The sequence below is a fragment of the Passer domesticus genome, chromosome 1 (genome assembly GCF_036417665.1).
Source record: "Passer domesticus isolate bPasDom1 chromosome 1, bPasDom1.hap1, whole genome shotgun sequence".
NCBI lineage: Eukaryota > Metazoa > Chordata > Aves > Passeriformes > Passeridae > Passer > Passer domesticus.
Window position 1 is genome coordinate 19584659 of NC_087474.1, and position 15708 is coordinate 19600366.

The following is a 15708-nucleotide window of genomic DNA, read 5'->3' on the forward strand; positions in this document are numbered from 1 at the left end:
GGGGTCATTTTTATCTATAATATGCATGGTTTTATAACATACCTTTTATAAGACAACACACAGGACACATTGACTGTTATTTTTTTAATTCAGAGAAAGAGCTATTGAAGTAGCAGCGGCTTCACTACACCAGCCACGGGGCAGGGCTGCCTGCCCTGGCCGGGCAAGCCCCGCACGCTGCTCCCGCCGCCGTCCCGCACGGCGCCCCTCTCCCCCATTAAAGTTTGGGCAGTTTCGACTCCCTCGCTCCGCCGCCCTTCGCACAGGGAAGGGCTCCGGGAAGCGCCCCGAGCGGCCGCCGGCACAGGCCGCTGGCACAGGCCGCCCGGGTGCCGCCCTCACGCCGGCCGAGCCCGGCCGCCCCCCGCCAGCCCCGGCGGGCCGGGCCCGCGCGGCGGCCGCGGCAGGAGGGGGGGCGGATGGCGGCGGCGCAGGGCTGCGGGCGAGGGGCGGAGCGCAGAGACCCTGTGGCTGCCATGGCCGCCTCCCCCTCCCCGCAGCCTCCCTTAAATACTATGGGGCCGTAGCTGCGACGGGCGCCGCTGCCGAGCGCACCATGCGGGCTGTCATCGCCTTGGCCGCGGCGCTGGGCAGCCTGCTGCTGGGAGGCTGCCTCCTGCGCCTGGGCGGCCAGCAGCCCCTCCGCGCCAGGTAGGGCGGCCGGGCGGCCTCGCCCGCGGTCCGGAGCCGGCTGGGGAGGGCGGGAGGAGCGGGGCGAGCCCCGCGGGGCGCGGCGGAGCCTGGCGCGGTGCCCCCGGCTCGGTGCCCCCGGCTCGGTCTGGGCTCGGCGCGGGTCGTGGGCAGGAGAGCGGCGCCGCTCGCGCCGGGTGATGTTCAGTCACTGGTCCTGACAACTTTGTTTTCCCGTCTCGCTTGCCAGGGGCTGGGAGGAGGACTCGGGAATAGCGGCTGTCACGCCGAAAGTGGTGCGAGCCCTCAGGTCACCCCTGACGCCCCCTCCTCAGACCGAGAACAGGTACGGGCTGGACGCCCGCAGGTGGGTCCTGGAGGTCGGGTCTACAAAAGCAGAAATTCACCTTCGCTCCGGTTCATTCTTGCTTTTGTTTCGGTAGCTTGATCAGAGAGAGCGTTGAGGATTATTAGGGCAAATGACCCTAGAATGAATTATTTGCTCATGGGCCCTCTTATTGACGGCTGTCACTTTGCCGTTGGTTTTGAGCCCAGTAAAATACTGCGTAGAGCAATTTTGTTAGCGTACGATGCAAAAAGTGCCTGCTGAATGACACATTCCAGGTATCTTTTTATTCTTCTTTCCTAGAAGGTGGAGCTGGGTAATGCTGTCACTGTTTTTGTAATCTGTATTTACTTAAAAATATAGATGTATCATTTACAATCCATAGGATGAAGGCAAGACATATGAAGCCTGTTTCGTTTTGGGTTGGCATTATACTTTCTGGGAGCCCATTCATTTGATCATCTGTCTTGACCTCCTAGATCAGCGTAGATTTTTGCTTTACAGCCTGTTATTTTATACTGTGAAGTTTAATATGAAGATACTTTGTAAAATCAGCTGTGAAGCCTTGTGCCTTACATGCAGACTTCAATACTAATGACTATTGTTTTCATGCTCTTGAGTCCCCACATACTGTAGGAGAACTAAGAAAGCAGAAGATGGTGGTGTAATCCACACATGAGATCAATACTCTGTAAAGAAGTAGTTTTGAAATATTTTTGCTTTCTTCTTTTACTTTTTATGGCATTATTACCTTTACAGTTAGCATAACTATTATATGTTAATATACATCATGGTCAAAAATGCATTATAAAAATTAGAAAGAACTTAAGAATTGGGTCTTTCACAGAGACTGTGATGTCCTGCTTGTCTTGAAGACAATGGTGACAGTGCTGTTAACCTTACTGAGGCCACCATCTCACTCAATCTAGCTGAATTTGACAGCCTATGCTTTCCCTAAGTGAATGCAAGTGATGTTAGTTGCAGTAATGATTGCAGTGTACCCTAACAGTGCATTTCTTACGTGTTTCTGATGAGATATGCTTGTGCTCTCTCCCTCGATATTTAAAACTTTCACAAGCTGTAAGTTTATAGCATCTTTCAAAGTTAGAGTGAAAGGAAAAGAACAAAATTCTGGAAATGTTTGTACCTGGCATTATGAGCTTCTAGCCTGCTTCTCTTTCCTGTTCTTATTTTATCCCTTTCTGCTTTTTTCCCTTCTTTCCCCCTCTTGATGTTGGATTTTGCAGTATGTACTGTTCTGCTTTGCTTTTGTGTAGCCATTACACTGTTCTCTCCAATCTGTTTTGGGCTGTTTGTGGTTTCCCCCTGGCCTGTCTCCTCACGCTCTTCCCTGCTAGTTTCTGAGCTGCATCTATGTTATACCATGGACTTGAATTGACTAGAAATGCTGGCAGAGAGCACTTCAGAGAACAGTCTAACTATTTCCCATCTGCTGTTAGTACACTCACAACTGGAGCAATGAAAGTAGAAATAGCACATACCAAAGAGGTCTGAAAATCCATGTCATTTTTTTAATCTTTGTAATAGGGCAAGTGAGATTGTGATTTTAAATATATATTTTTCCTTATTCTACTTGGAGGATTTTGGCACCAATTTGAAGCTAGTTTTTGTCAGCCTGAAATTGTATTTCTTCATGACTGAGTGACTGCGAAAGTGTGTCAAGTAAATAATTCATCAAAGAAAGTTTCAATATACTCAAGCTCCTGTAACCGTAGTGTCTTTGGAGACGCGTCGTGCCAGCTGAATCCAAGAGTGGATGTGCTTTCTCACCCGAGTGACTATGCTCAGTAAGCTGGCCTGACAGGAGTTTGTGGTGCATGTGTGGCTAATGGGAAAGGAGAGAGAGCTGCTGGACTGGGCTGACCAGGAGCTGTTACTTCATCCAGAGAGCAGCAGGACTGGGCAGGGAGCCATGCTGGAGGGGTTTGATCCAGGCAGCAGCTGGACTGGGCCTGGCTAAGGGCCACGCTGGAGACGTTTGATCCAGAGAGCATCTGGACTCATTCAAGAGGTTCAGACCAGTTCCTCAGTGATGGAGATGGATGGTCTGGTCACTAGGAATTAGATTCCAGTGTTCTGTGGGAAAGTGTGGTTCTCCTAAACAGCCCTGATCATTTGAATGGCATTGCTGTGTTATTGGCAGCAGTGTCCTTTCCTGCATAAGAGTACGAGGATGTGCATGGATGTTTCCAAGAAAGGAAAAAGAAAAAAAACCTAGGCACTATCCTTGACCTCTAAGTAAAAGTAATCTAGACAATCTTCACGGTCACAAGCTAATCTTTTTTGTTATCATTATTTCCTTTGCTGTTGGAGGCATATTTGTAACCAGACATCTCCCAAAGAATCTCTAAGGTCCTATTATTCTGTTGCCTTGCAGTATTGAAAGCTAATCTGTTCTTTTACTTTGAGTAATTCTTTTAAAAGGATGAAACTGAAGGATGAAAAGCAGGGAATTGGATCAGACTCTCTTAGATATTTAGGCAGCTATTATGTGCAGCAATGTTTAAATACATGGTGACCAGGCACCTAAAGTTCTCTTTCTGTGTCTTAGTAAATAACCTTGATGATATGGTTTGTCTCTTAGAGGACCTTGCTTACCCCTTTTTCTTGTTAAGCCTTAGCTAATTGGAGCAATGTGACTGCCTCTACAGTGTAACTTGCACATCTAGTCTTGGGCTTATTTCACTGCCTACTGTGCCTCTTAATAGGGTTTTTTTCTGAAAAGAAAGGCTGCTGTTAGTAAGATATGTCTAGTAGTCCCCAGATTTGTTCATGGAACCAGTATCGCTATACTGCAATTGTATGTTCTCTGGCAAATTCTCCTATATATGTTTCATACTGTCCTCTCAAATTTTAAGCTCTAACTGCGAATACAATATATATTATCTTAAGTACAACCTTCTTATATTTTCAACAGTACAACCAAAAAAAGAAGTTGCATTTTTCCCACCTTTAGACCCTTGGTCTTCCCTCTCTTCTTTCCTCTCTCCCCAGCCGTGTTTGTGCAGGCGTATTTGTTTGTTTAGTGGTTACATTAATAGTAGAACAGAAGAGTCAGAACTTCTAGTGCTTATCAGGGGAAAATGAAAATAGTAAAAGAAGCTAGGTAGTATTTTCTTTGTTATGAGGCCCAGGGTGTGCTAGATTAAATTTAGGTAGAAATTCTATCTCCTGTTATAGTACCCAGGAATATGTACCAGGTAAATAATGCCAGGTCCTGCAAGGGAAGTCAAAATAGCACTATTTATGTATAGTTTATATAAAAGTAACAAGGCAGCAGTGCCCTAAAGAACTGACCACCATTACTCTGTTAGTCTGTGTTGCCCGTTTTAAGGCATTCACTTACTATTTCCCCAGCTTGCTTTCTGTCTTTCCAGGTCCAAGGCAAGCACAGTGTAAAGACCACTGAGGTAATTGAACAGTGGGAGGAAGGGATTGAGAAGCAATGGGTAAACAAGTTAGTGTTAATACAGTGTTCCATAGTGTTGATTTCTCCAATTCCTCTCTCAGCAGCAGATTTGTGTGCAGGCCTAGGAAATAAACAGCTATACTTAATTAACAATGCTATAGAGACCTGTACATTCTGTCTCCTGACAAAATATTGCATTCAGGCAGTCAGAAGGGGAAGAAGAGACAGGGTAATACCGCAATTATGGAGTAGCCTAGTATATTGCACAAATAATTTGCTGTGGTTTAGATTAGTCAGCAGTGGGGGTCCACTTCACTAATTTTACTGCTCTCTTAATATTTTGCCCCTTCATTCCCAAGTGATGCATGCAGACATATTTTAGGAGTTTATTTTGAACCCATGCCTCATGTATTACTTCTGTCTAAATGAATAGGTGTTCAATTGAAAGCTGCTGCCAGGACACATTTGTGTTCTGACAGTGGTGAAAGGTTTCTGTTTACTTGGTCCAAGTGAAACTGCTCTGTCATTCTATTGTGTGCCCTTTTAACATGATTTTTATTCTTTTCACTTCACCTATCATGACTGTTGCTTGTCATGTTACCTGTCATGCAGTTTATAGATTTTACAATAAAAAGTATCTGACATTATACATAACCCTGAATGCATTGGATAGCCTTTCACATAATTTAAAGATGAAGTTTATGTTAAAGACCAGATTTAACATTCCTTAGATAAGCAATACCTCTATAGGAACTTGAACAATGACAGTAAGATCAGTCCCTTTAACAGTTGCTGTGATTAATGTTTCAAGACAAATTCTTACTCCTGTGGTTTGATGAAGCAATTTTTTTTAGTCCATTTCACCAAGAATTTAAATAAAGTGTATTGCCTTATTAATCAAGGTGTTGTGAACTTTAAAAACATCACTGTATTCTTATCATCTGATTAATTTGACATATATCAAAGACAGCACTTAAGAGCACCCTTCCTGTGGAAGTATGGATTGTGGGTTTTTTAATAGTATTCAACTAACAGATGATGATATTCAAATATAAATTAGTCCCTTCAAGGGAGAGATTAAGGCAGAAGATATTCACAATCTGGATAATGCTATTCAGTGCCATTTTGGTAGAATGATAAAAATGTGCAATTTTGCATGCAGAAGTTATCCATTTTAGCTGGAGATGCTCAGCTGGAACATGTTTAGAGCTCTTGTGCTTCTTCACACAGACAAGAGCAAGCAGCTATAGAAAAGAGCAACAACTGGTTCTGCTGGGTGTGGAGTGAATAGCCAACGAGTGGGATTTTTCCCTTGCTCTCAGTGTGGACTTACTAGGGAGGTGAAATTTTTGTTGCTTTCACTACTGCCAGACAGTTCAGTTCTGAGAAATTTTGAATATCTCATCCCACATTTTTTTCATACCTGATTTCGAGGGATATCTAGAGGAGTGGCCTTTTAATCTTCATGTTACAGTATTACTCACAGCACCAGTTTTTCCATCTGCCTTTTTTCTTTTCTTCCCTATCATTACTCCATCTTATGCCCATCTAGTTTTCCTACTCTGATAACTGGATTGAGTTTTGTTTTGTTTTTAAAGAGTGTGCCTTTGCTTTTCCTGCCTGTATCTCGTACCTTTCTGCTTCCCCAGAGTGCTGTCTTACTTGACATACCCCTCTGTCTGGTGATTCCCTGCACTAAGGTTCCCTGTTGTCTCAGGACTGAATGCTGCAGGAGCAGAAAAAGGACTTAACTTATAGTTTCTGTCTAAAGATTCAGTCTTTGTCTTAAGCAATTTTACAGTTTGAGGATCTGCTGTCTTCCTGAGAGCAAGATATAGGAAAAAAACATGCTGATAGATAAGGCCTTAACACATGGTCTTAATCTACTGTGGATTTATTAAAGTACAGATGGTGTACTTCCTGAGTTTCTAGAATTACCATAGGAAGTATGTGGTCCTCAAGCTGTTTGTATATGATTAGAAAAAAACCCTGTTTTTCAGATTTGGTCCAATGAGATTGGCTTTGAGAACATCTAAGCCCCTGGGGAAAAGCAGCTGAAATTTCCCTGTATCATCAGTTTTATGAGTTCAAGCCAACAGAATGTTTCTACTTCAAGTTCTCATTTAGCTTAATAGTTCACTAAATTAGTAGAATGTAGCCTGATATCTGCATTGTTAGGCACGTTATTGATTTCATTGCAGAAGTTGTTGTGCTGCTCTAAGTAGTGAACAAAGACTGTCATCCACTAGGTCAGGTAAATTCATTTAGTGGTAAATGTTGCCTTGCACAATTGTCTGAAATGAGCAGAAACTTAATCTGAGTCTGATGTCTGCACAACTTTGCCATGAATAATGCAGTTGAAGTCTGGACTGCCTCTTGCACACCCATCTTTATCTAAATGCAAAAAGATTTCACTCATGTAAAGCAGAGGCCACTCTGACAGTAAAACAGAAATCCAGAAATTTAACTTTTAATGGAATGAGTAATTGTTTTACATCTCTTGCAAATAAATTGTTTTAATTTTGTACCTTTTGCACCGCATAAAGAGGGTTAAGTAAATTTTATGTATAAAAAGCCACAGAAGAAGCATTTTGGTGATCTGTCATGTGGCTGTAAAAGTGATTGTGAGGGGAAACAGAAATGGGGGATTTTCTTTGTTCTTTTTTGTCTGACTTCCTCTTTTTTGAATTTTTCAGGTCTTGAAAATGATTGCATAAAAACAATTGCGTATTAAAAAATGAGGCACCTTGTTTTCATTGATCTTATGAATTTTTAAAAGAACTAAAAGTCTGTGGAGTAAGGCTTGTATTTGAGAGAATATTTATTCATTGCTCCACAGAACTCAAGATATAAGTTAATAGGAAGATGTAAGGACTCGTAATGGTTGTCTGCACAGAGTTGTGCAAGAATGTTGGTGCTCTGCCACTCTTCTAACACCCCTCACAGGGAGCTGGTCAAACCTAACTGCCTCTCTGATTTAGTCATCCACTTGGCTGTCTTCACATGTTAGACAGGGTCTCTTCTGGCCAGCTGTGGCTCAGAAAGGCTGGGGCCACTTCTCAAATCATCATCCAGCATCTTAGGTTTTAGTTACAATGAAAGGCTTATTTGCAGCAGTAACGTGCACTTGGCTTTTTTTTTTTCCCCTTTCTATTTCTTTAAGATGCTGTTTAGGCAGCTAAACTTTTGCCTGTAGCCATTTCTCTTATTTTAAGCTGCAGCTGGAGAATAATCATTTGATGTTACTAAGTTAAAGAAGCAAGAGAGAGGAAGCATGATGTAGTGCTAACAAAATTTGTTTGAGAACTGGAAAGAGCCTACCTGGTTGTTCTGCATAGACAGAACTGTTCAGACCAAGCTGCAATAAATGTGTGTACATAAATTTTGTAGGCAGAATATTTTCTAGCACTTGCTATGTGAGATCTGCAGAGTTTTTAGCTCTGAACTGTGTGCTCTGAGAGCCTTCTGCTATTTGTATTTCACTCCTTGAGAAAAAATGAGATAAAGAGCTGTATGCAAAGGCAGCCAAGGAGCTCTCAGTAGGCAGTGCCAGCTGTTACTATCTATTGAAGTCACTCCAGAACTGAAAGGATAGAGGTTTATGTTGTGTTGTCATACTGTTTTCCTCAACAAGGGGCATACAGACTGGATACTTCCTTAGGAGCACTGAATGTATACTGGGAAGAATTTATTGGTGGTGGGAAGAAATGAAGAGGGCTGTTCTCTCTCCTTGGCAGCCTACATCCTGTGGAAACTGCTACTAGGGGTGACTAACTCTAGAAAATTCACGGGCAATGGAAAGAAAAAGAAAGGTGGTTCTTTCCTTCCCTGTCAGCTATGACCATGAGAGTCAGTTCAGTAGCAAAATAAAGAAGCATTTATTCTTCTCTTTCTTCTTCGTTCAGTCTTCTCATTTGAAGAGTTTGCGAAGAGAAGGCTCAGGAGAGACCTTATTGATACCTGAAGGGAGGGTGCAGAGGATGGAGCCAAGATCTTCTTAGTGGTGCTCAGTGATAGAACAGAGGCAGTAGGCACCAACTGAAACACAGGAAGTTCCCTCTGACCATCAGGCATCACTTTTTCCTTGTAAGGGTGACTGAGCACTGACACAGGCTGCTCGGGTAGGTTGTGGAGTCTCTGTGCTTGGAGATATTCAAAAGCATCTGGTAACAGTCCTTGCTCACCCTCTCTAGGTGGCCCTGCCTGAGCAGGGAGTTTGGACTAGATGAGCTCTAGAGATGCCTTCCATCTTCAGCCACTCTGTGGTTCTGTGGCTTGAAATTGCATCTTTCCCAAGCAAGGTCTTCAAAATCAGCTTGTCAGAAATCTTGTTGCTAAGGGGTCTCCATATTGTAGCAAGTAAAAGCAGTGGAGTTTTGGTGCTTGTCAGTAAAAGCAGTGATGGCTCAGAAGCACAAAGCAGGAAGGCCTCTCTCTCTGTGTGTGAGCACCGCTGTCCAGAGATGTTTCAGTTGTTCTCTAAGAACAGCACACAGCATCTCTGTCTTCTGTGTTTCTACTTCTGGTTTGGGCAAATAGAGCCCTTGGACATTGCAGCCTGTAAGTAGTGAATCAGTGGAAAGAAGCAAAGAGGAGGGGGAGGTGGTAGGGAAGATGGTGAGGGGCAGGGAAAATATTGCCAGAGGAAAAATGTTTATGACAAATGGCAATCCACAGAATGAAGGCTGATGTTAGAAGAGGGTGATTGTATGAGATTGGACACAGATAGAGGATGAGCTGAGGTGAATGGAATAAGACCTTGGTATCTCAGCCATTTATTAATTTACATCTCAGTCTTCTGCAAGGGCTGCTCAGAGCAAGAAGACCACACAGGAGTTTGGTGAAAATAAGACAGGAATTAAAGATCACTATCTGGCACTTGCCTTGATTCCTTTTACAAATATTTGTTCTTTCTGTGTAAATAAAGAATAAATAAGGCAGGAAGTATTATGCTTGAATCAGTAAGTTAAGGTCAAAGTACAAAGATCCACTTTACCTGTGGATAAACTTTCCTGTATATATTATATTCACCCTGCATATTGCATTTCATCAACAATTTTAGGAAATCACGTCTGCTAAATATTTTGCTAGTGAATATTTTAAATCTTCAAAACTTAATGCTCAAGAGGCTTTCAATTTAATTTTTTTTTTTTAAATTACATTTGCTGATTACAGTGAAAAGTGGAAAATATAATTCAGACTATGAAATAAGGTTATTTTAAAGAACCAAATATTTATAGTCCCTAGCAGAAAACTCTCTTTTAATAACAGGATCTTCACAATAGAAGTCCATAAGGTTTGTTTAGGAATGTTTTCAGCTAAATCTATGGTTATTAATCCTATTGTCATAGCAAAGTAAATGTGACAACATTGGTAGAATATGTTCTCTCTTTAAAAGTTTGTTGCTTTTTCTCCTCCTGTTCCCTTTTAACAGAACAACTCATAATAAAAATGGAATTTACCAGTTTGAACAGGCTTCAAAATGTAAGGCAATTCAGGACAACATTTTGTCCTCATCTATCAAGAAGAAAAGGTAGGTGTTTGCTGTCCTTTCTGCTTTGTTTGTTTTAAATAGCAGGGTGAAAGATTGTCCTTTTTACATGATTCTTGGTTTATTAACATGGAGCTATGCAACAGAAAACAGAATTTGTTCAACCAGTGTTTGCTGCATTTTTTTCTTTAACATAGATAGGATTTATCCAAGGTGGGATTTAAACTTTTTTATTTAATAATAAAATATTAAATTTTATTTAATATTCTTATACAAGATTTCTTCTTGTCAGTTAGGAACATTAAATTCCAAGCTATTCACAAAACTATTGAGTAGAAGTGTGGGGTATAATTTCATTATTGAATGTCTTTTCCCTGACTGGTGAACACTCCTCCTTTTATGTGCAACTTCAGTTAATGATTCTGTTCAGCATTGTTGACTAGAGTAAGTTTGGAAATGTTACTAGTATAAGGACCTGCTGGTTAGTCACATGATTGCATTATAACAACAAGCACACAGGAAACTGACAGTCCAATTTTAGACACATTGGGGAAAGAAACACCCCAAATTAATTTTGAGTTTCAACTTGCTGTTCTGTATTTTTCTGGCATGGAGAAACATCCACCTTTGATGTCAGTCCTGCTGAAATTCCTTTCCAAAGGAATGAAATGTCACTTTCCAAAGTGAAAAGCTGAGAACAGCCATTGTTTTTGACTTGTAACATCTTTTCCTATATTGATGCGCCAATAAACAAAAGGATGCACCAATAATAAAACATTGAAAGTAAGAAAGGCTTCCCATTAGGACTGAGTTGCAGCTTTAAAATGGATGGTGCCATACTGTCTAACACGGGGAGCTTCCCCCCCCCACTCCCCTCCATTTGGGAGAAGAAATGGAATGAGAAACAAAAGGTCAGATAAAAATATTTATATGCCTTTCCCTATTGAAAGTACTGGAGAATTCAATTTTTCCTTAATGCCAAAATAACATCAAATTATTATTTGAAAACTTATTCTCTTTTCTGCCTCCTCCTCACTTTTTTATTGCATTTAAAATTTTTTCACTTCTCTTTAAGTCATATATCCAGTATTTTGTCTTTGCTCTTATTATCACTTTTTTATTTATTCTTTTTTTTCCCCTTCTTTACAACCTCTTCTCTCATCAGTATTCCACCCCTTTCAGCAGCACTATCATTGAGGTTTTTATTCTTTTGAAAGGTGCTAGACCAGTATGCTACTGATGCATTGATAGTGAGAGCTGAAACATTGTCTGGAAGAGGTAAAAGAATGCAGTTGACTGAAAACTTGAGTGATTAACACCAGGGGAAGGAAAAGCAGTCACTGTATTGCTTTCAAAATCTACTTACAGCAATATGAATGCTGTTGTTTATCCCACACATTGCAAAGGTTTACAGTCTTTGGAGATGAACTCTTCATATTGAGAACATTTTGGAGCTGAGGTTATGGGAGAAACTTTACAAAGTACAAGTCCTTTATTCTGTGGTTAAAGAGAAAGGGGCTGTATCATTTAATGAGGCAGAAGATTAATTGGGCAAGTAGGAAGAGAAACAGATGTTTGGGAAAAAAAGAGCAGGGATTTGCTTTGCATTTTGCCATGAATATTTCAGCTATTGACCTTCACTCAGGAGCTGCAGGGATTTTGTTACCTTTTCAAGGTGTGACCTGTGGGCGTGGTATATAAATGCTTTATATTGCAGTTCCAGATTTTCAGTGACATTCTGGACACTTCTGCCACTTAAATTGGAAGAAAGAAAAAAAATTACTAATTTAAAGCTTGTCAAATGATTTGATAGTAAGAAATGCTATGTAAGTGGGAAGTTATTATTATAGCAAATATGTGCTGGTGGTGACAAAGAGGCTACAGTGCTGAGTTTTGCTAGCAGTTTTCCATTTTTATTCTAGAGCAAACCCTCTGTACAATCTCCTGAGGGCTTATAAAACTGATTTTTATTTTTTGGCAGAGTTAAAGGCAAAACAGAGCTTCCTTTATTTTGCATTTCATGCCACAGCTTTTCTTTTTGTTTCTTTCTTGAAAATAAACTGCCAAGTAGAAATGTGTCCTTTTTCAACTCCTGCTGTTCAATCTTCCTTCTAATCAAATGCCTTTTTTACAAGCTGGTATTTAGTTTTAGCAAATAATCAGTGAGACTGCATCTGTCTGTTCTGACATTTTACCTGTTGTCTCCATACTGTCTCTACACTTCTGTCCTTGCTGTTGTCCTTTAGATATCTGCCAAAAATTAGAAGATACTAATACTTTGTCAGTGCTTTGAATGTGCATAGTAATTCCATCATAGCTGCCACAGTTAACATAGAAAGTCACTTCTTACCTGACAAATACTCTTGGAGGGGGTCGGGGGGGGGAAGCCTTACAGGTGTTTTTTGTCAGTCAGGCTTATATAGTATAAGTGAGTTTCTTAGGACAGAAAATTATTATAATGGTTGTGGTGCAGGTGGCAGGGAAAAATAGGACAAAAAGACCCCGTGTTTCATTCATTCACTCTTCTCAGCACTGTAATACTTGTGTTGTCCAAGTATTTTTATAGCTCGATTTACCTGAGCTTTTTTTATCTTAATAATAAAACCCTTTTAGCATCAGTGAATATGTGCTGTAGGCTCCTGGGTGCCAGTGGAAATATATGTTATGTGCCAGCTCTTTAAAATGGAAGAGTGGAGAAGATGGCTGTCTGGGTTACAGCAGAGTCATGAAATTATTCCCTGATAACCTGAACTGATTTCTTTGGAGGAGTGAGTCCCCAAGCCTCCTTTAAAGCAGGAAATGCTAAAATTTACTTTCTGAGAGGAAAACAAAGTTTTCTGGGCTGTAAATCCAGCTGCAGCAAATCCAAAAGCTTCATGTTGAGTCTTAAAAAAAAATATTTCTAGGAATACTGTCTGTATTGGAGTTCATTTCATAGAAACATTTTACTGGAGTGGGCAGATGCCTTGCAGAACTGCAACAGTTGGGAGCTCTTGTCCCCCAGGACAGCTTGCTGGGATGTCTGTGCTGCCTGTGGCACTGTGCCAGCTGGTAAAGACAAGTTCTGACAGACCACAGTGTCTGTGTAAGTCATGAAAGGAACTCAACTGGATGCATAGGGCGAGCAGAGTTGGTGTTCTGATTTGTCAGACCTGGAAATGGTGCTTTTCTATGTGAGCTGGAGAGCTTGGATACCTCTGAGCAAGAGCAATTCCATCCAGTAGAGACAGCTGTGGAAAGGCTGCAGTGTTCTTGCTTTGTAATTGGTGTTTTTAGCCTAAGTGTATTTTTTGTTACAGGTATGAGAGGGCCCTACAGTATCTGACAGTGAGTGCCTATGTTTCCTATGTGATCCTGGAACTAGCATTATGGATGATGCTTTCATTCTTCTCCCTAGCAAATGTTTCCCTCTAACTTACTAAAAAATTGTCAGTCCATGCAATTTCTTCCTGAATAGATGGTAATGTTTCATTTCATTTCTGACTCTTATCATCTTCATCTTATCAATGTCTTTAGGCTAGAATTTGCTTTTTCTAGATTTTTTTTCTCCTGGATAATTATAGCGTAAGTAACTCTTCGTGGTCTGTTATCCTATTAATTTCTGAAATTTTTTTTAAGTCCAAGCATCTAAGAGTGATTTCTTGTTTATATTAAGGAATGAAATCAGATGAGTTATTCAGCATCAGAATTGGTTATTTTGGTTTTGTGCTTTTATCTCACCTTGACCCCACAAACACTCCCTGCCCTACCCTCCTACTGACACTTGTTTGACCACATAGTGACTCAATTTAGGGATCAGCTTCAGCAGAAAAGTAGTTCCATTTTCCATGGCTGCAGTTCCAAGGCTGATAACATACCGGCAGGCAGCTGCCAAAATAGGAGGGCCTTGATCCCTGTTTGTCCATTTCCATCACTCTTTGCTTATACTGTCTAGGGTCTTAAATAGATATTTCTTATCTGGTTTAACACAATAAGAAGAAAATGTATATGCATATCCTTTTCCTTCTGGATTATTTTTTTGTCCTGGTAGTAGAAGTGGCCTATGAAGGCATTTGACAAGTACAAAACCTGACAAAAGAAAAACAGGGGAGCAATCAGGTAAATGCCCATAGTGACGCAAGGCAGTTGGACTAGAAGAAGCAAGAATGTACTGCACCAGGTCAGATAAGCTACAGCTGCAATGAAACTAGTTTGTTTTTTTTTTCCTACTTCTGCCAATTGAGTTCTCTTGAGTTGTGAAGGGCTCAGTAGAATCAGTTTAGTCATTATCTTCTAGTTCCATTAAGAGTTTGCTAAGTGTGGAGGATGAAACTTGTACATGTCACAGGTGCAAACTTGAGCCAGAGACCAGTTTTAATGCAGCATTCCTCTAAAAATTATAATTTAGTTTTCCATGTGGAAATTGGACGTGATTGTACTTGGGGTAGGATAAATGAGTTACCTTTAGCAATTGCAGTACTTTTGTGAAGCAAACAATCTATTTATTTGAAATGCGGAACAGCAAGAAGGAATCTTTCAGATAATTGACCTCTGCTGCTGCAACCACTAGAATGTTTTTGTATATTGCTTTTTAGCAATCCTCATGCTCCACTTAAAAACAAGTGACGTTTCTTGCCATCCCAACTCTTGTAAAACTGTTCCAAATAGATGCTTCTAAGGGGCAGCTTGAATAAACTCATGATCGTTTGGGTCAACACTAAGCTATTTTTGTTAAAATAATACAAGTTAGATCTTGTATGGAGACTTGAGTCCCATAGAATTTTAGTCATGGCATCCATACCATCTTTTCTTCCTATTCCCCCAGTTATCTTAAATCAGTTACTGTTTTTTAAAAACCTGTATTATAATCCAGGCACAAATGGGAGAAGTAGTAACATTGAACATGAAAGCAAAAAATGTCTTCATTCTTTTGACTTCCATGTTACAAAGTATTTCACTTATGAACAAATTTAATGGATTGAATGGATTTTCAAGAGGAGAGCTTTTTGGTTATATGTAGCAATGTAACCAATGTAACCTGGATCATGTAACGTAGCAGATTGTTTTATTTTGCGGACAGTTTAAAGGAAAACTTACATCTGTAAATATTGGTCTGTTGTCTTTAGATGGTTGAGTTTTGGGGACTCTATAAAGTAAATGAAAGAAAAGGCATAAGAAATGTTAAGTTTCATCTTGGCCAGCAAGAGCCACTTTTAAGGTTTAAACCACCAAGTACAAGAGAATTGTTTATATTATTTGGAATTTTGCATTTGAGATGATTTCTAATAACTTCAACATATTTATGGTTAGTTATGTAAGTTTGAAACAAATGTTCTTTTGAAAGTTTATGAAGTTCATTAGGACACCCGTACTAAGAAGAGATGTTTAATGGGTCATGCTAGTTAAATGAGGATAGTGCTGTTACAAATTATAAAAATAAAATAGGTCATGGAGTTCTGAAAGCAATCTATTATATATGCACCATGCACATTATTATTAATAAATGCATCATTTGAATGTTTTTAGAGACTGTTTCTAAATATACATACATATGTATTCTAGTGTTTGATGTTGTTTCCTTTTTTAGATACTCAGAAGATTATTATCTTCACATAGTCACAAAACTGCAGAACTGCACCTGGGTAAGGAAACCAGAAGAATCTACAAAATTCAGGTAATTTTCATTATCTCATTAAGAAAAACTGTTCACCCTGAATTTTTTTAACAAGCCATTAAAACAGATCGTTTTGTATTACTTGTAGTAATTTCTGTCAGTTTTTTGATGCTGGGGCTCTTCTTGTTTGTTGGAATTTAACTGTTCAAACTAAGTAG

At 40.2% G+C, this 15708-nt stretch overlaps 1 protein-coding gene across 4 annotated transcripts in view; it reads left to right on the forward strand.

Annotated features, from left to right (window-relative positions):
• The first annotated feature begins 314 nt into the window (after window positions 1-314).
• Window positions 315-15708, forward strand: part of ST8SIA6 (ST8 alpha-N-acetyl-neuraminide alpha-2,8-sialyltransferase 6) — a 45294-nt gene continuing 29900 nt past the window's right edge. Inside the window, exons 1-4 of one of the 4 annotated variants that reach the window (XM_064408735.1) lie at window positions 317-651; window positions 881-997; window positions 9841-9939; window positions 15464-15550. In XM_064408735.1, the coding sequence (XP_064264805.1) occupies window positions 557-651; window positions 881-997; window positions 9841-9939; window positions 15464-15550 (398 nt within the window). In that variant the 5' untranslated portion in view covers window positions 317-556. Of the gene's footprint in view, window positions 652-880; window positions 998-9840; window positions 9940-15463; window positions 15551-15708 lie in introns of all 4 variants that reach the window. The other 3 variants (XM_064408742.1, XM_064408750.1, XM_064408757.1) reach the window with 3 other exon arrangements.